The 27572-nt window shown below is 45.6% G+C and overlaps 1 protein-coding gene across 1 annotated transcript in view; it reads left to right on the top strand.

Annotated features, from left to right (window-relative positions):
• Positions 1-12736: 12736 nt before the first annotated feature.
• Positions 12737-27572, top strand: part of LOC311223473 (RNA-binding Raly-like protein) — a gene marked incomplete at both ends in the record, with an annotated part of 261903 nt that continues 247067 nt past the window's right edge. The window contains one exon of the mRNA XM_084308259.1: positions 12737-12810. Within this exon, the coding sequence (XP_084164385.1) occupies positions 12737-12810 (74 nt within the window). The remainder of the gene's footprint in view (positions 12811-27572) is intronic.

Here is a 27572-nt window from a genome sequence, read left to right as displayed (position 1 = left end):
CATTTGAATTAGGGCTGGGACTTTATCGCATAAATTTAGCTTAATTAACTACAGAAAGAATTAAAAGTAAAAAAAATTGATGCATTTAATCGCATGATGATTTTTCTTTATTGTGTAAGAATGTTACCTTTCAAAGGAGACCAGACTCATGCATGTGCTATACGTATAAAGTATAATAAATCGCAAATAACTTTTTTTCTTAGTCTGGTTTGTTCATAAAAGAATTTTAATAAGAGAAATTGAGATCAATCAAGAGTTGTTCTGGAATGTACTTAAAAGTACTGCATTTTACTTTTACCTCGAAAGTGCTTGAGTTTACAAAAGGTCCTTTGCGCTATATATATATTATTCCTAAAATTGCTGCACTTTCTTAAAAATTGCATTGGTCTGTGTAGTAGCTAATACAGGATTTTGCTACTTAAACGTATGTATAATGTATATTCTTTGATTCACTCGTATACCAAAATTAATTTAAATTGAAAAATGTTGCTTTTCGCATCAAATATTGATATGCGATTAAAATGTGATTAATTTCGATTAATTAACTATAAAGTCTCCAATTAATTAGATTACAATTTGTATCGAGTCCAGTGTCCCACCACTAATTTGAATCTAATCTAATCTAAAACATTCAATATGCGAGCCATGGCATTACTGTCATTAGACATTAGTCAAAAATCAAATCCGGTATAGGCTAATTGTCACAGACTATAAGCTCTATAAACTACAATCATATTGGTTTTCAAAAAGTTTCAAATGTAACCGTCATGGTTTGTTTTGTCAATTAAACTGTGGCCTTGTGTTCAAGGCTTGCAGTGGAAAGAAATAAGTGCCAATACTCTCATCTCACTGTTGGAGGGTGGGATTTCAGGGCTGTCTTGAAGGAGGATCTCGGGAGAGAGTAGCTCATAAATTCATCGTTTCATTTCCCTGACAACTTGGGGTTTGAGGAATGAGACATCTAAGCTGATGAAATGCATGCAGGTAAACATCACTATCATTAAATATCTGCATCTAAGCGGACAGGATTTATAAGGCAATATGCGTTTATCCTCTTATCCATTGTGCAAGCATCGGGCTAGTTTTGCATAAAACGCCTGTCAATTGCATACCCAAAGTAATTTAAGATTTATTCTTGAACCACTTATAGAACATGCATGAGTCTGGTCTCTTTTGTAAGGTAACATTCAGAATGTTCTACCACAATAGGAAGAATCACTCTGAGTGCTAATGTAATAAAGTTACAGAGGTTTGAACACACTTAAATAAAAGTTTTGTTTACTCACGTCTGAATTAGTTTGCAAAACGATGTCTGCAAACGAGTTCCAGCTGAGAGGTATGAGCTGGAAAACACAATGGGTCCATAGCCTGAAGTCTTATCTAGTACAGGTCCAAAGTTGATAACAATCCCACAGAGTGTTTTACAGATGTTTTTCTCATGTTTGTATCGCTAATAATTCAGTACGCTTATCCAAAATGGCCATCCATTCCAATATATTTCGAGCGAGAACAAACTTTTTCATCTTCTTCTCTCCCTTTATCGTAGTAATCATCCATCATGTAAGATACCGTTAGCTCCAGAATTTCATAGGCTACAAAATCGGTCAATAATTATCACAGAGGTGACAGAGGCGAAACCAGACGTGGTCACTTGTCCGAAACTGACGCTTGTTGGTTGTTTGGTCTTGTAACCTGAGATTGGAGGCACATAATAGGTCGAGTAGGGTGTCAATCAAACGGTGTCCATTTTAGCTTTCCAACAATGTGTTGGATGATCGGCAATAACACAGCCTGAAGCCGGCTGACGAAGGCAAAGTGCCGCAATGTGCGCGATGGCCGCCCGATGCTTAATAAAATTTCCCCCATTCACTTTAATCCCATAGAGGCTGTTTTTTTTTATTATGCACATATAAACAGACATCTTCATGAAATTTACGTCCGCAAAGTAGAAAAATAAAACGTGTTTCCAACAAGAAGTTCAAGGATACCTTCAAATCTTATCCAGGAAGTGATGGAATACGAGGCATAGAAGCTGTGCTCTGTCTTGTCTCTCGCATGCCATGTTGGAATGTAATCATCATCCTATCACAGCATTATAGATATTTTATAACCATCATGCACTTCAAAACCAGCATATGTGTGTCATTCGCATGGCGAACAAGCTCTCATTTAAAAGGACCAATGAGAGCTTGAGAAATACAACACATAATTAATAAATAAAAACATATATATAATATATACGTAATTATAATATATGTAAACATATATATATTTAATGATATACCGTAATATATATGTATATATATATATTTAATTCTCAAATCCTATTTTTGAGAGAACTACAGTATATGCATTCATTTCTGTGTGTATCATTACACACTGTTTATACATCTGCCTCCAGATTCTGGCCTGTGTGTGTGTGTGTGTGTGTGTGTGTGTGTGGGCACACTTCTGCAGTAAACAAAGCCACTTGCCAAGAAAGCTTGTGAAAACAAAAGCACGCTGCTCCCTCAAGCCATGTGTTTCTGGAGGACGCTGGCCTGGCAAGATGTTCCTTGGTTCAGTCTGCAACCATGTCTGTTCAGTCTGCAGCCATGTCTGTTCAGTCTGCAGCCATGTCTGTTCAGTCTGCAGCCATGTCTGTTCAGTCTGCAGCCATGTCTGTTCAGTCTGCAGCCATGTCTGTTCAGTCTGCAGCCATGTCTGTTCAGTCTGCAGCCATGTCTGTTCAGAAACACCGTAATCCCAGTCTGGAGGTCAAAGCAATTAACAACGATGTCAAAGATTCTAATCCATCTGACGCCTAATTCCCAGCGGAGCAATGTGTGGAGATTAGAACCACTGGATTTGTGTTTATGCATATATCCCATTTTCCAGGTAATGTGATTAAGCCGGATTTAGGCATGTGAGCACTCTCTGGCTCATCGTGAAGCCTTGTCGTCGGAACACGGACTGTGGAAAGCGGTTTATGATTTTGAATCCCGTAGTTGTGATTATGGGTGATTTCATGTGACCTTGCTCCACACAGAATGGCCTGCTCGCTATCTGATCATACAGCTCTCTGCTTCTGTGTGATTGATAACATCATAATAGACATTGTCCCCCAGGGTCAGCGGCCCTCGACAATGTAGGCGTGAGTGTATCTGGATCAACGCAGGACCATGGTCAAGGTTTAACGACCAGCAGTCTTACAGGGAACCTCAGAGCCTTTGTTCCTGGTAAAAATACATCTGGTACAGGTTATTCATGACTACCTGCCTGGGGGGGGGGGGGGGGGGGCGACAGTGGCTCGGGAGGTAGAGCAGTCGTCTGGTAATCCGGAGGTTCCCGATTCGATTCCCTCTGCTCCCGGGCAGCGTGTCGAAGTGTCCTTGAGCAAGAGACTTAACCCCTAATTTCTCCCGATGAGCAGGTTGGCACCTTGCATGGTTGCCTCCACCATCGGTGTGTGAATGTGTGAGTGCATGGGTAAAAATGTGAGGAACAAATTGTAAAGCGCTTTGGACAAAAGCACTATATAAATGCAGCCATTGCACTTCACTGTTACCTTTGCACTCTGGTTAGATACCAAACGTCTTTACGTTGTACTGTACTTGTGCTGTATGTGTCATGCATGTCATGATCCCCCGCTTGTCGGACTATGAATGAATGAATGAATGCATGAATGCATGAATGAATGAAACATTTTGATCTTAAAGAACTTCTACTCATGCACAATAGAGAGCATCCTGACTGGTAACATCACCTCCTGGTTTGGAAATACCACCGCACACGACCGCAGCATACTGCAGAGAGTGGCTCGATCAGCCGAACACACTATTGGAGGTGGGCTTCCCACTCATTTACACCAGGCGTTGCAGGGCCAAGGCTAAGAGAATAGTCAAAGACTCTTTGCCTCTTTGCACTGCTGCGGTCAGGCAAGCGCTACCAGAGTCTCATGGCCGGTACAGAGAGACTCAGAAGGAGCTTCTATCCCCAGGCCATAAGGATGCTCAATGACTATGCAGCACTAACCCATCCATCTAGGCCCAGGCCATCAGTCTTGAACACTGAACTCTCCACACACAAGCACACATGAGCACACACACAACACACATACTGTATACGCTCACACACTAACAGTCACTTTAGCACGAACACACACACACACACATGCTGCACACGCCCACACTCAACGGTCACTTTACACAATGAAAATGTCACTTTAAAAAAAAAGAACAGGAGTGGTTCTTGTATTGTAAATAGATGGATATAGCAAGATAGCATAAGGATATAGTATAACTGTAGATTGTATAGTATAGTATTGTATAGTAGTGTGCATAAGACCCAGTGCCTCATCCGTAGCTAACATTGTATTGCACTATCGCAGGACCTTAGCATGTCTTTTACCATGCTTTTTGTAAACTTTATGTACATTATACCTGTTATGTCTTATTCTTATTACTTGTATTATTGCACAATCGCTGCGGGCATGACCACCCGCATTTCACTGTATGCTTGTATGCCGTATAATAAATAAAACTCTTGACTTGACTTGACTACATTCATTGCACACACTCACTTTAAACAAACACACACCTTTAACATTCACAACATTCTTTAAACTTTTTTACTGTATGAAGCACATTATCAGGGGGCTCATACAGAACCAAGCATTTCACTGTAATGTACAATGTATGAATAAAACACTATATACTATAATACTATAAATCACTACAGTATTTCAGTGGTAAATATATCATGTAATGTGTACATACAAAAAAACAGGACATCTCTATCTCATGTTGTGTGTGTGTGTGTGTGTGTGTGTGTGTGTGTGTGTGTGTGTGTGTGTGTGTGTGTGTGTGTGTGTGTGTGTGTGTGTGTGTGTGTGTGTGTGTGTGTGTGTGTGTGTGTGTGTGTGTGTGTGTGTGTGTGATTGGCAGCCGTAAGGGTAATTTTATTGTGTTGGATTTCATTTACAGAACAGCAGTCACATTCCCTCCTGAGGCTACAGTATGACCCTATCTCTCTCTCTCTCTCTCTCTCTCTCTCTCTCTCTCTCTCTGTCTGTGTCTCTCTCTCTGCCTCGTCCTGTCTCCCTCTCTATCTCTTTCCCCCCTTCTCTCGCTCTCCCCCTCAGTCTCTCTCTGCCCTTCTCTCTCCATCTCTCTCTCTCTCTCTCTCTCTCTCTGTAATGTCTTTATTATGTAGTTTATTGGCTCAGCAAACCCAACGTAGCATATTCTCTCCACAAAGCCTCCCCTGCCGCCTCAGGATGTAAGGCTGTACGTTGTGCACGCGCCTCCTGTCCTCGTCTCCTTTCCCTTGACACTCTGAGCAGATCTGGAACAGATGAGAACAGTCGTGAGGAGCTGCTAATGTACCGCATCGCTCGCTGAGGACGACAGATCCTGTGTGATCATGTGATCGTGGCTGAGGAGGAGAGGCCATGTTGTACATGGGGATGACATCACGTCACCTCTGTCATGTAGGGTGTGTGGGATATTGTGAATATCCTGAAGAATGTTCTCAGTCAACCGAGGTTCAGTTAATAACAAGGTTTATTAACTAGACAGATAGAAATATACATGTTAGAGAGAATGGCTGAGGGGCTCGCCCCAGGTGATCAGCTGAATGACCCAGGTAGAGACCAGGAATGCTGTCAGGAGGAGCCTTATATAGTTAAAAGGGGGGGGGAAGGTGGTCCCATTTGATAGGTCAAATGGGTGGGGGGGGGGGGGGGGGGGGAACACAGTATAGGGGACAAAGGGGAGGGGAATGTCTTTACATGAGAGAGTTGGGGAATCATTATATTATTCCACAGGTGTCATGGTGTACTTTTTTATTCACAGCTTATATAGTGTATAACTACACGCACACACTCACACACAGACATACACTCACTCTCTCTCACACACACACACACACACACACACACACACACACACACACACACACACACTCACTCACTCACTCACTCACTCACTCACTCACTCACTCACTCACTCACTCACTCACTCACTCACTCACTCACTCACTCACTCACTCACTCACTCACCCACTTACTCACTCACTCACTCACTCACTCACTCACTCACTCACTCACTCACTCACTCACTCACTCACTCACTCACTCACTCACTCACTCACTCACTCACTCACTCACTCACTCACACAGACACACAGACACACACACACACACACACACACACACACACACACACACACACACACTTGCATTAGTGGTCTGCAAGGGCCCTGAAATAAAGCCAGAGCCCTGCCCGAGCCCGTGAACTTCAGGCCCTGCCCGAAAATAAGCCCGACTGTAAATAATATTTTAAGCCCTAGCCCGCGTGAAAACCTGAAAAAAATTGTTATTATTATTATTAAAATATAAATTTTTTTGGTATTTGTTTTAAATATTCGAACACGGTTTTATATGAACGTAATAAATAAATAAAACTAAGAAGCATTTACATAGCCTGTTTCGGTCTTATTAGAATGCCGTCTCTCCCAGTGCTCGCTTATAGACTGACTCACACATCAGCCTCGTAAAACGTATTGAAGGCTATAGAATCTTCTTTGACACACACACACACACACACACACACACACACACACACACACACACACACACACACGACACACAATAGCCTACTCAGAAATCAGATTTCGAGCCGAGCAACATAATGAAAAGCACAACAAAACAGGTAGACCCAGCAAATAATAAACATCACTCACCACGACGTCAGCAACGCGTTGAACACCGTTAACAAAACTTTGCCAACCGGCTACATACATCCCAAGAACAAATTAAAACGTTCGCCAACTGGCTATATTCCAACACAACCAATCGAGTTGAACTTGTCCCCTGAGTTCTCCCTGCGCGCTGCGGTAATTACATCCAAATGTTTCTCTGGCGCAAAAGAGAAAACGAATCTTAAAAACGAAGGTTATCCTATAACCCTAGTTATATATAAATAAAAAAAAAACGCAATAAAAAAATAAAAAACAAAAAAAAAACAGCGGTGCCCGGGCCCGGCCGAGCCCGAATTATTTATTAAAAAAAAAGCCCTACCCAGCCCGAACCCGCCGGGCCGGGCCCCGTCGGGCCTGGGCAAGGTTGCAGTGCACTAACTTGCATGCACACACACACACACACGCACGCACGCACGCACGCACGCACGCACGCACGCACGCAGCACGCACGCACGCAGCACGCACGCACGCACGCACGCACGCACGCACGCACGCACGCACGCACGCACGCACGCACGCACGCACACACACACACACACACACACACACACACACACACACACACACACACACACACACACACACACACACACACACACACACACACACACACACACACACACACACACACACACACACACACACACACACACACACACACACACACACACACACACACACTATGGCTCCATATAAGCAAGTTAGGTTAAAGCAGAGATCAAGCCCATGGCTTACCCCAGAAATTATAAATGCTATTAAGCAAAGGGAGGAGGCCTTGCTGAAATTTAAGAAATCCCATGAGCAAGCAGATGCTGATGTATATAAACAACGCAGAAATGAAGCTCAAAGAAGGATTAAGGAAACCAAAAAGGAGTACTACATTAATCTAATAAAGGAAAACAAAAATGAACCTAAGAAGCTATGGAAAGCTCTGAAAGACACGGGTTGTGGGGGCAAAGCCAGCTGTGGCAAGCCCAATATTGGCCTAAATATCAAAGGTAAAATAGAATTTGATAAAGCACAGGTGACCAATGAATTGAATGCCTTCTTTACCTCAGTAGCCAACAAGCTTGTTGATGCATTGCCGCCTAAGACAGGAGTATATGGAGAGGAGTTTATTCAGAGGTTTTATTCTGGCCGAGGGGTACTGGCCAATTCGTTTACCTTGACCAAAGTGACAGTTGAGAAAGTAGCAGAAATGTTGGCCGAGCTTAATATAGCAAAAGCCACTGGCTTGGACAACATTTCTGCAAAGTTTTTAAGAGATGGGGCACAGGAAATAGCTCCCTGTGTTGCACATCTTATTAACCTCTCCCTGGAGCAAGGCATTGTACCAAGTGGTACTAAACATGCAAAGATTGAGTTGAGGCCAGAGTAGCCCAGCTTAGGCTCAACATGGTACACAAAATAATAAATAACAGGGCCCCCAAATATTTTAGTAACTATTTTCCTAGTGTTAGTGAATCACACAGCCACAGAACGAGATCTAGCATAGCAAACCTGCATCCTCCAAGGTGTAGAACAAAGATGGGACAGTGCTCATTTGCTCACAGAGGAGCACAGGAGTGGAATGAGTTGCCTTTGATCACCAAACAGATCGTGAACTTGTATAGTTTCAAGGTGAACGTTAGGAAATGGCTCCTAGAAAATGTCCCAGAGTAACTAAGGAAGGTTCTAGTTTTTAATGTAGTGTAGTTTTAGTGTGTCTGTACATTTTGTATATTGTATTTGTATATTTTATTAATAATGTTGTATTTTACTTTTTAATTCTATTTTTAGCAATATACTGTAGGCTGATGGTAATATGTGTAATACATGTTTATGTAAATACCATGTGCTGCTGAGACCAAGGACCACAATTAGTGATGCACCGATGTGAAAATTGTGGCCGATACCGATAACCGATATTAATATTGCTGTTCTGGCCGATACCGATATTTACCGATGTCGATATCTCTGTATAGAAAACACTTTTTTATGATAATCAAATAAAGAGCTATTTTCCAAAACGCATAATTTTTTTACTTTTGTAACTTATTTTCAGAAATGACAGATATTTTGAAACTATTTAAGGCCAAAACATGTAAAAAGAAAAAAAAAAGATAAAGAAAAAAAAAAAATTATATCAGCCCTATCTTGATATCGGACCGATACCGATGTGTAAAAAAACCGCCATATCGGCCGATATTATATCGGCGGCCGATATATCGTGCATCACTAACCACAATGGAAATAAGTCTGTGACTTTTTTGTGCTATCCTTGATAATTTTAGGATGCATGACTTGTTGTAACATGTAATGTATTTTAATTAGAGCTGGGCATAGATAATTTTTTTTAATCTAGATTAATCTACCTGCAATCCTGGAATTAATCTAGATTAATCTAGATTAAAATGGCTAAAAAAAAAAAAAAAGTCTGCCGAAGGTGTTCCAAATAGGTGTGTTCTACCCAAATAATGACCAGAGGAGGAGATTTATCCTCTCCTCTTCATCTGAGGAGTCACTAGCTGTTCTATCTCCTTGTTCAACAGCATGTAATTTCCAGTGTTTCTTTTAAAACCAGATTTATCGTAATTTTCTGTGCCCTTTCTTTGATGCCATTAACATTGTTACACTGATATTGACAGCTCTCTCCAGTGTAAAATCACTCTCTGTCAGTAGTTTCTTCTGTGAACCTTCATTTCTTAATCCACAGACAAACCTGTCTCTCAATGTGTCTTTTAGTGAATCTCTAAATTCACAATGCTGCTGACTGGTTGCTCACACACAGACTGCTGCAGAAGCAGGTTTCTCAACAAATTCAGTGCAAGCTCAGTGTAACAGTTCCATGAATGAATGAATGAATGAATGAATGAATGAATGAATGAATGAATGAATGAATGAATGAATGAATGAATGAATGAAAACGTTATTTAACAGATTGCAGAATGGGTACAATACAGTACGGCTCAATACATACAATTGTTAAGGGGATGCAGACCAGAGAAAGACGTTTGTCTTGTTTACATCAGGGTCCCCCATTTTCATTTATTTGCTCCACATTGTCATTAGCCCCTTTCATGACTGTGATGCACTGAGTGAATCCACAGTCACTTGCTCCTCAATAGGAAACCAACCTAGATTTACCATGAAGGACTGGTTCTGGCCGAACCGTTCGTTATACAAGAATCACAGAGAAATTACAAAGGTACTCACAGTTGCACGAGGATTTCGGACAGAGATAAGGGATGGTGCGCATGCGCTGTGATCACCCAACGGCGGAAATAATGCCGTTTTGAGCAGTTTATAAAAATTATTTAAAATGTTTATTAGCAAAGCAGAGCTTTCAAACCATCCCGTATCTCTGTCCGAAACCCTTGTGCAACTGTGAGAACCTTTGAAACGTCTCTGTGATTCTTGTATAACGAACGGTTCAGCCAGAACCAGTCATTCATGGGAAATCTAGGTTAGTTTCCTATTGAGGAGCAAGTGACTGTGGATTCACTCCGTGCATCACAGTCACGAAAGGGGCTACATTGTCATCAAATGGTCCAATATTTCCAATAACCCAAGCCATTTCTGTTGTAAACACTCACGATAGTCCAGTCGATCCTTCCTTTAGTGTGTAAAGTGGATTTCCTCCTCTTGTAGATGTTTCCCAGTGCCGCCCGTATCAACGTGAGCTAACATGCTAACTCGCTAACATTAATAATGTAAACAAAGCTTGCAACGGACTTCTTTTTTCTTGCATTGCGCAGATTCAGACGTCCTCATCGCCGAATGGTGTTATATCCTGAGGACTTCTTAACCTCACCTGTATAACAATGATTACCGGACCACTACTTTAGTTTAACACATTATTCTGACTACAGCTCCGGTAGTGCAATCACTTCCTGGTACCACAGCTGGGAACTACGGCAAGTATTTAAGGACAATACAGACCCAACGTTGAGAAAAAGATTAACGGCGTCAATTATATTATCGCATGATACTAGTCTCGCGATAACGCAGCACGTTAACGCCGTTAACGGCCCAGCTCTAATTTTAATAATTGTCAAATAAACTAAACTAAACACACACACACACACACACACGCACACACACACTCATATATATATATATATATATATATATATATATATATATATATATATATATATATATATATATATATATATATATATATATATATATATATATATGGTGTATATCACACACACACACACACACTATACATACAGTTTGTGTGTGTGTGTTGTGCATGTGTATTGTTGGTGGTTGTGGATTACAGCTACAGGATGTGCTTCCTGTCCACAGCTCTGCATACTGCTAGCACATTACTCTTCCAGTGACAGAGACTCTGCCTAACAAACACCTTCCTTCACCAGACCTGCTGTCATAACGGGAGCACAGCCCAGACAGAGGCTGAGCTCCAGGGGTCAGAGGTCTACCTGCCTCACCAACCTTGCCAGCCGCAATAGAGAGGGTCTTGACTGGGACACACAGGGGAGGAGACCCTAGGTCACTGCTTGACCCTGGAGGACTGGAAGACCATGGCTCGGTCATGGGAGGGGAGGGTGCACAATAAACACACACTGCACAGATATAGTATTTGTTGGCAGTAATTTTACACGATTGGCATGCAACACATTCACACATTTAATAAATTGTTGCAGCCAGCCAGCCAGCCAGCCAAAACTCATGCATTGTGTGTGTGTGTGTGTGTGTGTGTGTGTGTGTGTGTGTGTGTGTGTGTGTGTGTGTGTGTGTGTGTGTGTGTGTGTGTGTGTGTGTGTGTGTGTGTGTGTGTGTGTGTGTGTGTGTGTGTGTGTGTGTGTGTGTGTGTGTGTGTGTGTGTGTGTGTGTGTGTGTGTGTGTGTGTGTGTGTGTGTGTGTGTGTGTGTGTGTGTGTGTGTGTGTGTGTGTGTGTGTGTGCGTGCGTGCGTGCGTGCGTGCGTGCGTGCGTGCGTGCGTGCGTGCGTGCGTGCGTGCGTGCGTGCGTGCGTGCGTGCGTGCGTGCGTGCGTGCATGCGCACATGTACGTGAGCAGCTGGCCCAGTCACACTTCACTCACCTCCCATCTGTCTGTGTCAGAATAGCCAATCTCCTCTTTTCTCTCCTCCTCTGCTACTCCTCCATCTTCTCTCCTCTCCTCTTCTCCTCCTCTCATCTCCTCTCTTCTTCTCCTCTCCTCTCCCGTTTCCTCTTCTCTCCTCTTCTCTCCCCTCCTCTCCTTTTCTCTACTTCTCTCTTCTCTTCTTCTCATCTCTTATCTCCTCTCTTTTCTTCTCTTCTCTTTTCGTCTCTCCTCTCTTTTCTTCTCTTTTCATCTCTCCTCTCCTCTCCTCTCAGGGTGATGACTGAGCTGTTGGCATATTCCCTAATCAGGATGGCTTGTAGATAATTAATCCATGGGAGCAGTGTGTGCATGTGTGTGTGCATGTGTGTGTGTGTCTGTTTGAGTATGTGAGTGTCGCAACAAATGTAAACAGTATTTGGTTGGTGTTGGTCTCCCACTCTGCTTTTGAAAACACCTCAGACCTGTGGCAGGCTGTATAGTCCAGACAACAGAGGTTAGGGTGGAGTTATCGTTATCAAATGATCTTCATATACAGACGCCCATGCTGTGATGATGTGATTTCAGCTCCTGTTCATTCAGTTATCTCAGTTCTTCTCTGCCCTCACGACGAGAACAGCTATAGAGTTGGCCGGCGCTGAACACAACGGAAAGGGACTCAAAACAGTTGAGCAGCAGTTGAGTGAAACAGAACCAGAGAAACCAAAGTATGAATGTTTCTTCTCCTGTGGATCGGCTGATGTTGTCTTGGTGTTCCGTGTCACGGCGGTGTTGTGGTGCTGAGTCATGGCAGTGTTGTTGTGCTGATGTTGTCTTGGTGTTCCGCGTCACGGCGGTGTTGTGGTGCTGAGTCATGGTGGTGTTGTTGTGCTGATGTTGTCTTGGTGTTCCGCTTCACGTGGTACTGTTGTGACACCGTGCTCCTTGTTCCCTTCAGACATGAGCATGAGTGGAGAACTGAAGTCCAGCCGTTCCAGGACAGCAAGCAAGAGAGCCAGCAGCACCTCTTATGGGTGAGTCGGATCACACACACACACACACACACATGCACACACACATACACACGCGTACGCATGCACGCACACACACATACACACACAGATGACATATTGTCTGATCCTTTGCATCCCCTTCATAGTGAGTTTGACAAACTTCCATCTGGAAGGCACTATAGAGTTCCCCTAGCCACCCAAAACACATTTAAGAAGTCTTTCATCCCACATTCCATTGCTCTGATGAATCCTTAGCTTTTCATTTCAACCATGTTACTGGTTAGGTACTTGAAGCTCTGTCTGTGTTTGTGTTGTTTATTTTGTTTATGTATTGGGCTGTTTCTGTATCTATCTATCTATCTATCTATCTATCTATCTATCTATCTATCTATCTATCTATCTATCTATCTATCTATCTATCTATCTATCTATCTATCTATCTATCTATCTATCTATCTATCTATCTATCTATCTATCTATCTATCTATCTATCTATCTATCTATCTATCTATCTATCTATCTATCTATCTATCTATCTATCTATCTATCTATCTATCTATCTATCTATATCTATATATCAATCTATATCTATCTATCTATGACTCACTTGTACATATACAATGCAGTAAACCTCTTCTCTCTCTCTCATGCACACTGAGACCCCTGATGCTAGTGTGATAGGTCCATCAGATTGATTATGTTTATTATTATGAACATTCTCTTCTGTTACTGTATCTCAGAGAGCCCCCCCCCCCCCCCCCAATGTATATTCTTGTGTAATTTAATTAATTTAAGAGGTCATTTGCAACTGCATACACATTGATTTATATGCAGGTAATGTGTATGATTCGAGATATACTGATCCAACATGTTTCTCCAGGATCCAGCGTTCCAAAAGTTGGTATTTTATGCAGCGTTGATTGTGGATGTGCTGTATATCTTCCTCCACCGGGCGATGCTGTTGAGTTAGGAAGGGAGAGTTGTGAAGCAGAAGGAGAAGAAGAAAAACTCTGTTCATGTTGATTCTGTATTGCACGTCGTTGTACCTGGTATAGTGGTATAGACAAGGAAACTATAAAAGAAGGACGAGTCATTACGTCAAAACACCAGTGTTCTATGCTCTGCTTGGTGCCAGCCTTTGGTGCCCATTCTATTGTAGCCAATGGGAGATGCATCGAGAAGCAAAATATACAAGCTACATTTACATTTTACATTTAGTCATTTAGCTGACGCTTTTATCCAAAGCGATTTACAAGTTCTGTACGACAAGTCAGCAGGAAGGGTACAGCTCTTTCAGCTGAGTAACAATGGGTCTCATTCCCCAAAATGTTCCAAAGAGTTCTCTTGGAAGACTTATCTTGGAACCGACTGAGACAGAATCAATGACAAGTTCACTCTGAGTCCCCAACGTGCTGGTAATATGTCTTAAAGGAAAACTCCAACATTTTGGGAAATTAGCTTATTTAACATCTTCCCTGGAGTTAGACAAGAAGATACATACCTTTTTTGTCTCTGTGCGTGCATTTAGCTTTGGGAACAGTCGCTCCATTAGCGTAGCTTAGCTTCATCACTGGAAGTGGGGGAGGACAGTAGCCTGACGTTCCCTTAGAGTGTATACAGTCTCCAAATACAACTCCAAAACGTTCATGTAAACATGTTGTGACCTGTGTATTCACCACGTGGAGAAATAAAAAATTATTGAATTAGACAATTACGTTTTATAAGCAAATATACTCTGAACTATTTTTTGCCTAACCACTCCTCTGGGCGCAGTGATTTCAGTGCTACCTGCTAACGTCGAGGGGGGCGGGCACTGAGACTGCCGGTGTCTGGCCAGTGTTTACATTTTCATTTCATTCAAAGCATATACAGTTTTACTCTATCCTTATGCAAATCAAATTATTGTACAGTTACAGCATATCCATTGCATCCTCTGCCTCTTTGAATCCTACATAAATCCCTGTAGCTGAAGGATATCTTTGGCGAATTGCACCAACGACACACGATGGCAACGGTTTTCGATTTCCTCTCCCCAACGTCTCTCCTCTGAGGGCCCATTCCAAGACGATGCGGTATGACACCAATCTGTATTGACTGAGAACACATAAAATGCTGTATGAATAACTACAAATAAACAATCAAACCATCATGAAAGTGGTAGCCTAGCTATATAAATAATTTTGTTTATATGAAACCGGACCTCTATTGCTAAAAGCAATTGGTTTTGATAGTCTATCAGTGAGCTGGATGCAATCCTACCTGGAGGGGAGAGAGCAGATGGTGGAGGTAAACGGTACCCTATCCCCCCCCCCCCCTCACAGTAAGCTGTGGTGTTCCACAAGGAAGCATACTAGGTCTGCTACTGTTCCTAATTTATGCAAATGACATGTCGTCAGCTTGTGACTGCAACTTGTTACTGTTTGTGGATGACTCAGCCCTGCTGGTCTCTGACAAGAACAAGTTACAGGTTGAAAAAACCCTCAGCTCGGAACTAGGCAAAATCTGCATATGGCTCGCTGATAACAAACTATCATTACACATGGGCAAAACAGAGTCCATTCTCTTCGGTTCAAATAACAAACTCAGTAAGACCGACGGCTTCTCAGTTACAGTGGGTGACAATATTGTCACAAGGAAAGAAGATATTACCTACCTGGGTTCAATCCTAGCGGCAAATCTTTCCTGTGACAAAATGGCATCCAATGTAATAAAAAAAGTCAACCAACGAACTCGATTCTTGTACCGGATCTCCTCACTGGTAAACAAGAATACCCTGAAGACTCTGGCAGGAGCACTCATTCAAGGGTACTACGACTATGCTTGCACCTCATGGTACCAAAGCACCTCAAAGGCGCTAAAAACAAAATTACAAACATCTCAAAACAAACTGGTCAGACTACTGCTTGACCTTACTCCTAGAACCCACCTCACCCCTGCCCACTTTGACAACCTAGGATGGCTTAAAGTAGACGACAGAGTACAGCAACTTGCAATGGGCCTGGTCTACAAGATACACTACACGACCAAGGTACCCATGTACATGTCAAAATACTTCCCAAAGGTCAGTGAATACCACGATCACAACACCAGAGGGAGCTCCACAAATCATGTTAAACCCAGATTCGGCTCAAACAAGGGACTAAACACGTTTCGCAATTATGCCACATCAATGTGGAACGCACTACCCAAAGCTGTAAAGGAATGTGAATCACTACCCACTTTCAAAAACACTCTCAAAAAACACCTACGGGAGACTGCAATTCGAAACTGGCCCCTGTAAATGTCCTAACACAACCCCCTCCAATGTACAGTAAAAATGACCAAGTATGGTCTTGTCAATATTCCAATGTACAGTGTTGCTTGTACAGTTGTACAGTGTCCCCCACCCACCCCTCCTACCCAACCTCCCCCCCACTCCTACCCAACCTCCCCCCCACCCACCCAACCACCGCCAATGTACAGTACCCCCCCCCCACCTACCCAACCTCCTCCAATGTACAGTTTCTACGTCAAATGTATATACTTCTTTTCTGGACTCTTTTCGTATCACAAACAGTACTGTATTTGCAAATCTGGTATGTCATAAATGTATAGATGTAGCAGTACTGTCTATCTGTATGTCATATATGTTACAATGAATTGAAAATGGGGGACCCTGATGTAAACAAGACGAAAGTCTTTCTCTGGTCTGCATCCCCTTAACAATTGTATGTATTGAGCTGTACTGTACTGTACCCATTCTGCAATCTGTTAATAAAGTTTTCAATCAATCAATCAATCAGCACTCTTAAATCTGCAGCCACGCTCAAATCTGATCTCAGGAAAATGTGGGGAATCGCGTGACCAGCCCTAATATGTCTTAAATGGGCAGAAATCTGCCTAAGAGGAAATCTTTTTTCATAAATCCGTTCGGGAATGAGACCCAATGCTATCTGAGGAAATATACATCAAACAATCAAAAGTTAACAATGCAACAGATTGCTGATGATTCTGACATCCGAGGTAATAACCTGTTTAAATGGTCATAAACGAGGAGATGGCTGATCCCATTCAACTCAATGTCGGCTGAACTGAAAGTTTAGTGACATGACAACCCTTCCTTCTTTTATAGTTTCCTTGGTAATAGAGAAAGGAGGGAACATGAATAGAAAGCATGTTTCAGGGTATCTGCGAGGTATTCAAAAGTCTTAACAAGTATTCAATTCATAATTCTCAATTTAGTCAGGAGATTAAATAATATAAAATATATGAAATGTCATTGTTTTTTTAGTTAACTGGAGCTTGGTGCATCTGGTGAAAGCTTGTAGGAACGTGTGAGAAGAATTTATTTTGGCTAGTATGGTTGTGAAATTAGTATAAAACTTGCTCCAAGTGGTTTTAACCACTTAATCAAAGATCCCCGCTTTCTAGTCTTGCACAAGGACCAATCAGCATGGGTATGGGCGGGTTAATTGGGCGGGTTAATTTTCCATTGATGGGGATTGCGGCCGCAGGATTAATAACGTTAACGACAGGTTATGTATATAACCTAGTTATATGAGTACTGGCTAAGCGTCCCGCTCTTAAGCCATACCGAGATATACCTCATCTCATGTACCTACTGTACACCATCAACGAAAAACAAATACACCCACCACCTGCCGGGCCCCGCCCCTATAGAGGCGTACTCTATAAAATACTAGGCATGGTCACCAAACACTCTTCCTCGCAAAAAACCCGTTTCCAGGAAAGATTCCCCAAGGGAACTCAGGGCCGCTTAAGAGCGGGACGCTCGTTATATAGCGTACTTGGCCATCGCGTCCCGCTCTTAAGCCATACCGAGATATGGTGAAGAGCGGACGCGAGGCCCGACAGATGCACCCCCTGAGGACCCATAAGCCCACATCAAGGGGTTGGGGAGTCCCGTCACCCCATCCTTCCTAATGAAGGGGGGGCGCAGTCAACTCCACCCGAGTGCGAGCAAGAGGGAACTAGAACCCCTTGAACACACAGCACAGGCGGAACCATGTGTGACCCAACACACCGTGGCCCATACTTACACACCCCTGCTACCCTACCAAAGGACGGGAAGCAGGAGAGGCCACAGACCCCAGAACCGCCTGGGAGACAGAACCCCCGGTCATGTCCATGAGGTAAAACCTTACAAAGGGGCCCGGGGAGGACCATGAAGCAGCAGCACAGATGTCCTCCACCGAGGTCCCACCCAGTAGAGCGGCAGAGGCTGCCACCCCACGAGTGGAGTGCCCCCTGACGCCCCCAGGGGGATCCAGCCCGGCCAACGTGTAGCAGAGGGCAATGCCCTCGCACAACCAATGGGACAGGCGCTGTTTCGATAGTGCCTTACCGGCACGAGAACCACTGTGACAGACAAAAAGCTGATCGGTAACCCTGAGGTCCTGAGTACGGCTGAGGTAAATTCCCAAAGCACGGACCGGACATGACAGGTGAAGGCCCGCATCTAACTCACTAGCATGAGGAGGCGGATGAAACGCCTGAACCACAACATCCCTGGAGCGGAAGGAACTCCGGATATTTTTAGATACGAAGGCAGGATTAGGCCGCAGAGTGGCACCGCAATCGGAACGAAAAGACAGGCACTCTGGACGTACCGAAAGAGCACAGAGCTCACCCACGCGTTTAGCGGAGGTGACAGCCAGCAAGAACGCGGTCTTGAACGACAGCCGTCCCAACGGCGCTTACTCAAGCGGCTCAAACGGGGCCAAGGACAACCGACGAGGACCAATTGAAGATCCCAACTCGGAGCCAAAGAGCGTTGCACCGGCTTAACGCGTCGAGCGCCAAGCAGGAAACGCTTCACAAGAGGGTGGCTGAACAAGACATCCCCCTCAAATCCCTCATGATAGGAGGATATAGCTGCTGCATATACCCTCACCGTCGAGGCCGACAGTCTATCAAGGAGAGACTGGAGGTAACCAAGGACAGCATCCAGGGGGCAGGAGACTGGGTCCCGGCCCCCCGCCTTACACCACTCTTGGAACATACGCCATCTGCCCGCGTAAAGCGCGACAGTGGAGGGAGCATGCGCATTCCGGATGGTATCAACCACAGAAGGGTCCATCCTCTCCAGACTTACCCTCCCACCAGCCACACCATCAGACGTTGGCCCAACACCGGGTACTGAAACAGCGACCCGAGTTGCTGAGAGAGGGCCGTCGCCGACCAAGGAATAACCCAAGGCGGAGCGACCAGTAGCTGGATCAAGACCGGGAACCACACTGCCGTGCCCCGGTCTGGCGCGACCAGGATCACCGTCCTGCGCTCCCTCCGTATCCGCCCCAACAGCTGACTCAACAGCTGTACAGGAGGAAAGGCGTACAGAAGACCGGGCGGCCATGGAAAGATCGAGAAGGCATCCACCCCCAAGGTGGGATGATCTGCCCGACTGACCGAGAACCACAAGGGGCACTTGTGAGAACGTCGGCTTGCAAACAGATCCACCGAGGCCTCCCCGAAGCGATCCCAGATCTGCCTGACTATATCGTGGCTGAGTTCCCACTCGTCGTAACGAGGACCGCCCCGAGACATCATATCTGCGCCCACATTCTCTACACCAGGGATGTGGAGCGCCCTCAGACTGCGCAGCCTGCGAGATGCCCATAGCCAAAGTTCGACCGCCGCCCGGTGCAGGCGGATAGAACGAGTCCCACCCTGCCTGTTGATATACGCCGCTGCCGTCATACTGTCCGTCCTGACCAGAACGTGCTCGCCTACCACCAGGTGGTCGAACCGTTTGAGGACCAGGAGGACTGCCTTCAATTCCAACACATTGATGTGCGGGATAGATGGGCCAGCATGGACCTTCGTCCAGCTGTCCCCCACTGCATTGGTCCGACACGTCCCTCCCCAACCCATGAGAGAGGCGTCGGTGAAGACCATGACGTGTGAGCGCCTGCTGCCCATGGGGACCCCAATGGTGAGGATACCCAGCCTCCTCCAATGGGCGAGATCTCCCCATATCGACAAAGGAACCGTCAACCGTTTCCATTTGTCCCTCACCGGATCTATTCCCATAGAGAAGAACCACCTCTGTATCCTCCTCATGAAGAGGAGGCCAAGAGGAACCACCGTGTGAGCAGATGCCATCATACCGAGCAGGCGCATCACTTGCAGCGGCGTGACCGTCCCTCCCAGACGGAAAACCCCGAGCGCGTGTAGGATAGACACCCTCCGCTGCTCCGAGAGGGTTACAATCATGGGCCTTGATCTCAGCGTCAAGCCCAAGTACTCCTCCTGTTGACTGGGAAGAGGTGTACTCTTCTTCCAGTTCACAGCAAAACCCAGCCTGGTGAGGAATTCCACCACCAGCCTGGTATGAGACCTGGCAACCTCCTCCGACCGGCTGAGGAGTAGAATGTCGTCGAGATAGAATAGAACCCGTATTCCCCGACGACGTAGAGGCTCCAGCGCAGTCGCTACGCACTTGGTGAATGTGCGGGGAGCCAGAGAATAGCCGAACGGCAACCTCTGGTACTCGTACGCTACGCCCTGAAACAGGAACCGCAGGAACTTCCTGTGAGGAGGGAAAATCGGGATGTGAAAATACGCATCCTTCAGGTCTATGGAGGTGAACCAGTCTCCCCTTCTGACAGCAAGCAGCAGGAGTTTGACGGTCAACATCCTGAATGGTTATTAGAAGTGGTGGAGAGAATAAAAGCTAGCATATAATGGTAGTGTCTGGTTAGGAGCGAATGATAATGGATGGATTATCCATTGGGGGGTCCAGGGTGGGGGGTGCGAGCAAGAGCATATGTGTGTAGGGGAATAGATAGCAGGTATTAGGGGCATATCTTGTATAAGACATTTATTTAAATGGTGATTTAATTTGATGTGCACTAGGGATGTCCCGATCGCCTTTTTTTGCTTCCGATCCGATCCCGAGCATGTGATTTTAAATATCTATCGATCCGATCGTTTCCGATCCGATCTTTCACATTAGTAATAAATTTTGACGCATTTGTCAGAAACTGGCAGAGCGAGACAAGCCCATCTGTTGCCTATATCCGGGGCGCGAGCGCGGAGGCGTTTGTTATTACATTCACCCTGAGAAATGTGCTTCTGCTTCATATGAGAAATATTAAAAGTTTCAATATATGTTTGCACATTAGTATACATTCAGTGTTCGACTTACGTAATGGTCCATTCTGGTCTGAAACGCCGACGATAATCCTCAGTCACGTAACGTTATCCTCCAAAAGTTAGTCTGAAAACTTCGCCTCCAGCCGGCTGTCCTCCTTGCAAACATTGCAACTGGCTTGACTTTCTATTTTAAAATGCTTAGTTCCAAACCTCTGACATTAAGTCTAGCTGCTCAAGTCAGTGGATATTAACCGTGTTTCGGGAGCGACGTGTTGTTGTTGTTGTGGTCGAGCCGCGTGTAGCGTGTAGCGTCTAAATTAAAGGGGTGTTTGTTGCAACGGTGAAAATTAAAGGGGAATGTGTTTGTTGTGGAAAATTATTCTGCTCTGTGTGACAATAAATACATTAATGATGATATATTATATGTAATTTAAAACCAAAACTAAGGCCTCCGTATGAGTTTAAGACGTGGACATGGTCATGTTTGTTGAATAAAATTTTTCTTTTTTTGACTGCCGATTTTTATTATAATTTTTTCCCGATCCCAGATACTCTGAAAAGCACGTGATCGACGCCGATTCCGATCACGTGATCGGATCGGGACATCCCTAATGTGCACTGTTAACAATGCTTGTATATCTAACCGTGTGTTGTCATGTTTGTTTATGTGTTTGTTTAAAAAATAATACAAAAATAAAATACAAAAAAGAAAACATCCTGAATGGTCTCGCTACAATCATACGATTGAACGCGGACAGATCCAGTATAGGTCTGACCCCCCCCTTTTTCTTGGGCACCAGAAAATAACGGGAGTAGACGCCTGACATCGCGTCCTCTCTCGGGACCACGACTACGGCCTGCTTCGCCAACAGAGATTGGATCTCGTCGGCCAGGGCTGTCACTGCTTCCGACCCTGACAATAGGGTCGGCACCAAACCTGAGAACGGAGGGTGGGGTTGTGCGAACTGCAAAACAAGCCCCTCCCTCAACGTTCTCTCTATCCACCCCTCCAAACGGCATTCTTGTCGCCATATGTGAAAATAATCCCACAGCGCACCCGCCGTCAACTGACGCTGGGCCGCAAGGAACAGTAGATAGTTGGCCCGGTCCCTCCCGCTGTGCGACGCACCCAAGGGGGGACCCCGACAGAAAGGGCCGGTTTGATACGGGAGAAGCTGCCATCAAACTGGTTGACACACATACCCCCCCCCTGAACACCCCTCTAGCACATGCTGAGGAGTTGTTCTACAGCTAGACACCCAAGGCGTGAGGACCCCATGGGCTCCCACACACCGTAGCCCTGCAGTGATATTGCTATCACCCAAATCACGCTCGCCTCTTCTCACGGGAGTGGGAGGCATCAGCGTGACACCCCGCCTGTCGAAGGCGAGGCCGGGGTAACCCTTGCTGTGCATTCAACTGAAGAGGCCTCGAGTCCCCCTGCTGACCACTGTAACTAGTGGCAGCCGTAACACCAGGCTCACCCATCACACAACGTGTGGTGCAGGAGCCACGCGACAGCACAACATTCTCACGGACAGACCCAGGCTCAGCCATCAACTGGGTGTCAGCCCCTGTCCCCATGAGAAGTGAAAAGTGGGGCCGCATGCGCTTCAAAGAAGGTTCGCGGCCTGCAGCCAAAGGAAAACGATCAGAGCCCCTCTTCCGTTGGTAACGGAGAGAGGATTGAACGGGGAGCGGGCTGCTCGCGGCAGAATGACGACGGCTTGTTTGATCCAAGCCGAATTCACCCAAAATGGCAGATCCCTCTGCCGCCAAGGCTGTCGGCCTTGTGGATCCCCGTTGACTCTCCGCCCAGGGTACCACTGGCGGGGGAAACATGGCCGCTTGTCGAGGGCCTCGCCACAGTCGTTGACGAGGCCGTGCTCCAACCTCTGGCTGCACAGCGTGAGGCGGTGTGGGACCCAGATCAACAACCGCCTGCGCCTCCACAGAATGACCAAAAAGTCCTTCCGTGGAAAAAGGAGTCGTGAGGAGAGAAAACCTATCCTCTTACCCAAGAGGAGAGTGCTCCAACCAGACATGCCTATTAAGAAACGTTGATAGCATCCTAATCCTCCCTACAGTTATAGCTTGCGACTGAGTCAAGATCTCTATAACACCACAAACATGCAACATGTTTATAATGTCGGCTGGACCCATAGCCCCACTACCCGACGCCAATGTGGATAGGAAAATAGCCAGCTGAGCCATAACACTGGCCGCCGCTAAAACCATCCTGCAGCAGTATACCACTCATCCGTCCATACTGCCACCCTCCGAGCCGATTCGCTCTCAAGCATCGGCCGGGTGGGACATCGTTCATCCCCGCCGGGGCACAGGATCAAAGCTACCTGGCTACTTAGCCACGGTACACCCGGCTTGCACCCTGTTGTCAGCCCTTTTACCCGTAAAAAAGGTAAATAAGACTCAGCGAAACCCCCCACATTAGCTACCGACTGACCTTCATCAATGGAGGAGGGAAAAGCGGCAACGTCCCGCGGCGGGGAATATTAGAACAACGACCCATTTCAGCATTAGCATTAGCATTAGCAGTAGCATTAGTAGCATTAGTGTTAGCAGCATGCTCCAGGATCGCCAGGAAATCGTCCACTGCAGTGGAACGTTCACCAAGCCATCCCGCCCCTGGCGCCGACACACACTCCACAGCATTACCAACACCAACATCAATGCCTGATGACACAGGGCCTACCTGTGTAGAATAGAATAGAATAGAATAGAAATACTTTTATTATCCCGTGGGAAATTAGACACCGGCTCGATAGCCAAACCTTGCACTCTGCTCCTTGATCTGCTGCCACCAGACGAGGAAACATCAGAATAGGCCCGACGTGTTGCTGAAACATGCCCCGAAGATTCCAGGGGTAAGCAAACCTCCGGTAAGCATTCAACATTACGCAATTTCTCTAATCTTTTCACAGCACTAGTTACATAGGGCGTCTTGCGACCGCTATGATGGAAACGAAATAGAGGAAGAGTGTTTGGTGACCATGCCTAGTATTTTATAAAGTACGCCTCTATAGGGGCGGGGCCCGGCAGATGGTGGGTGTATTTGTTTTTCGTTGATGGTGTACAGTAGGTACATGAGATGAGGTATATCTCGGTATGGCTTAAGAGCGGGACGCGATGGCCAAGTACGCTATATAACGTTAGTTCGGCCAGAGAAACAAATATACAAATATGGACCTGCGAGATTTTTACTTTGTACTTAGTAGGTCTGTAAGGAGTAAAAAAAAATCTCTAAAATGTAATTGAGTAAAAGTACAAGTATACAAACCTAATAATACTCGAGTAAAGTACAAATCCCCAAAAACAGTACTTAACGAAGTACAATTACTCAAGTACTTTACACCCCTGGATCAAAAGGTTAGGGTTAAACAGTGTCTCAGGAGGTAGAGCGGTAGTCTGGTAATCAGAAGATTAGGGTTAACCCCTTAAGCCCAATCGGCCCGGTATCGATTATTTCTTTTATTATAATTTTTTTTTTTTTACGATTGCATACCTGCCGTCCAATGCTTAAGAGGTTAAAAAGTCTTGTTGAAACCTGCCTGATTTCTACTTGGTTTTTGGCTGTGAAGCTGAGAAATAAAGACAGGGTCAGAGTTTTTGGTCTCAGCTTGTTCACTAGTAGAAACACTAGCTACATCAGCCAGAGTTCTGCTCCCCTCTCTCAGATAGTCAAGTCAAGTCAAGTCAAGAGTTTTAATTGTCACGGCATACAAGTATACAATGAAATGCGGGTGGTCTTGCCCGCGACGATGTGCAATACAGTGGTACAACATATAATAGAATCCAATAAAAAAACAACATTGTGCAATAAACAGGTAACAGGTAACATGGTGTGACATCTCGGTATCTGTACATAGTATTTACAGAGCATATAGGACATGCTAGGTAGCTTTAGTAGTGCAATACACTGTTCCTGTTGTTATACTAATTTAAAGTGGCCTTTCCTCTTGGCCATACGTGTGCGTGTGTGCGGCGTGAGTGTGTGCCCGCTCGTGTTAAAGTGGCTGCTAGTGTGTGAGTGTGCACATTGTGCGTGTCGTGTGTGTGCTCGTGTGTGCTTGTGTGTGGATAGTTCAGTGTTCTGTGGCACTCAATGTTCATTGTTCAAGGCTCTGATGGCCTGGGGGAAGAAGCTGAGCCTAAGCCTCTCCGTCCTAGTAGCTGGGGTTCGCAGGCGTCTGCCTGACCTCAGCAGCTGGAACAGGCTGTTATTGGGGTGGTGGGGGTCTTTCATTATTCTGCAGGCTCTGGATTTGCACCTCTTGTTGTATAGAACCTGCAGGGGAGGTAGCGCAATACCCGTGGTATGCTCGGCTGAGCGCACCACTCTCTGTAGGGCCTTCTTGTCCTGTGCCATGCTGTTTCCATACCAGGCAGTGATGTTTCCGGTCAAGATGCTCTCTACAGCTCCTGAGTAGAAGGACTGGAGTATCTTCCCCGATACTCTGAACTTCCTTAACTGTCTCAGGTAGGGATGTCCGATATTATCGGCCGACCGATATTATCGGCCGATATCGGCAGTAAAATGTGATATCGGAAAATATCGGTATCGGTTTAAAAAAAGAAAAAAACAATAACAATATTTGTTATATATATATCCAGTGAAATTTTTAGTTACCTGAAATTATTCCGTTTTTTGGGGTGGGAAACCCTGCATATATCGGTATCGGTTGATATCGGTTGATATCGGTATCGGAAATTAAGAGTTGGACAATATCGGAATATCGGTATCGGTAAAAAAGCCAATATCGAGCATCCCTAGTCTCAGGTGTTAGAGGCGCTGCTTCGCTTTCTTTACTACTGTGTCTATGTGTGTTGACCATGTCAGATGCTCTGAGATGTGGACCCCCAGGTACTTAAAGCTGCTCACCCTGTCCACGGTAGCCCCGTTAATCATCAGTGGTGTGTGTGTCTCCTGCTGTCCTCTCCTATAATCCACGATCAGCTCCTTGGTTTTACCAATGTTCAGGAGCAGGTAGGCCTTCTCGTCGTTGTCCGAGATCAGCCCCACCACCACCGTGTCGTCTGCGAACTTCACTATGGAGTTGGAGCTGAACTTGGCCACACAATCGTGTGTGTAGAGTGAGTACAGCAGGGGGCTTAGAACACAGCCCTGGGGGGACCCGATGCTCAGGGTGATGGTGTTGGAGGTCTGACCCCCCACCCTGACCGCCTGGGGTCTTTCACTCAGAAAGTCCAGTACCCAGGCGCTCAGGGCGGAGCTCAGACCCAGCTCGATCAGCTTGTCCACCAGTCTGGTGGGGACTATGGTGTTGAACGCTGAGCTGTAGTCAATGAACAACAGTCTCACATAGCCCCCCTTCTGACGGTCAAGGTGGGAGAGAGTGCTGTGCAGTACCTGGGAGACCGCGTCGTCAGTGGACCTGTTTGTCCTGTATGCAAATTGCATAGGGTCCATATCACTGGGGAGGGAGGCACAAATGTGGTCCTTGACCAGCCTCTCGAAACATTTCATGACCACAGAGGTGAGTGCCACCGGTCTGTAGTCATTTGGACATGTTGGGGAGGGTTTCTTCGGTACAGGGATGATGGTAGACATCTTGAAGCAGGCAGGGACCACTGACTCCGCCAGGGATTGATTAAATATGGCGGTGAACACCGGGGCAAGCTGGTTGGCACAGGACTTAAGTATGCGTCCTGTTATACCATCTGAGCCAGCAGCCATCCTGGTGTTCACCTGCATAAATGCTCTTCTCACACTGTGTTCCGACAACGAGAGAGCGCCCCCGCCCCCCCGCGGTTGCCCCCCCCCCCCCCCCCTCCACAACAGCCGGCGCGCCAGTGACGTCACTAGCCAGAGGGCTAGCGGCGACACTGTCTACACCGAACCGAGCGTAGAAGGAGTTGAGTTTGTCTGCGAGAGAGGCGTCGTCGCTCCCCATTGAGGGGGCGCTGACTTTGTAGTCAGTTATAGATGCATTGTGCACTTGTGTATAGATAGCATTGTGCACTATGTTATTTGTTTTAACTGGGTTCCGCTCCCCTCTCAGATATCATGTTATTTGTTTTACATGGATTCCGCTCCCCTCTAAGGCCATGTCCAGACAAAGACAATTTCGGTTGTATCCGTCAAAGTATTTTATTGTATGCACCTTTCGTCCACAAGGAACCGCGTTCTGGGAGCCTGAATACGCTATTTTCTGAGAACGGGTCCCAGAGCGGACAAATCTGAAGATCAATAAATCAATCAATCAACGCCACCCTTGCGTTCCCGTCTTTACAAGCCTATACGCATCTTTCCTGAACCATTGACGCGATAGCCCACCTCTCCCTTAATCCGCATGCGCAAACCCAGCCAACAAAAAATAAACATGATACATATATGTCTTATATGTCCAGATATGTCCTGGCTAGAAGTGTTTATTAAACACCGGGAGGCTACTGTGATGAAATACATGATACGATACTAGCTAGAGATTAGCGTCACATAGCGGGCCTTTTTCTGAAAACCCAAATAAGCTAGATAAGTAGCCAAGCACATAGACTGTTCCATAGCATACGCCTTCAGTTGATCATGACAAATCCTCTCTTACCTTGACGATTAAAAAGCCTCCATAATTTAGTAAATAGTATTCCCATGGCTGGTGTTGAGATTTACGATGCCAGCTTGTGAGAATTCGTGGTAGCCAGCCAGA

Source organism: Notolepis coatsorum, assembly GCF_963971535.1.
Source record: "Notolepis coatsorum genome assembly, chromosome: 2".
In the NCBI taxonomy this organism is placed as follows: Eukaryota; Metazoa; Chordata; class Actinopteri; order Aulopiformes; family Paralepididae; genus Notolepis; species Notolepis coatsorum.
The sequence above is the reverse complement of the archived record's forward strand: the minus strand, read 5'-3'. Positions and strand labels throughout refer to the sequence as shown.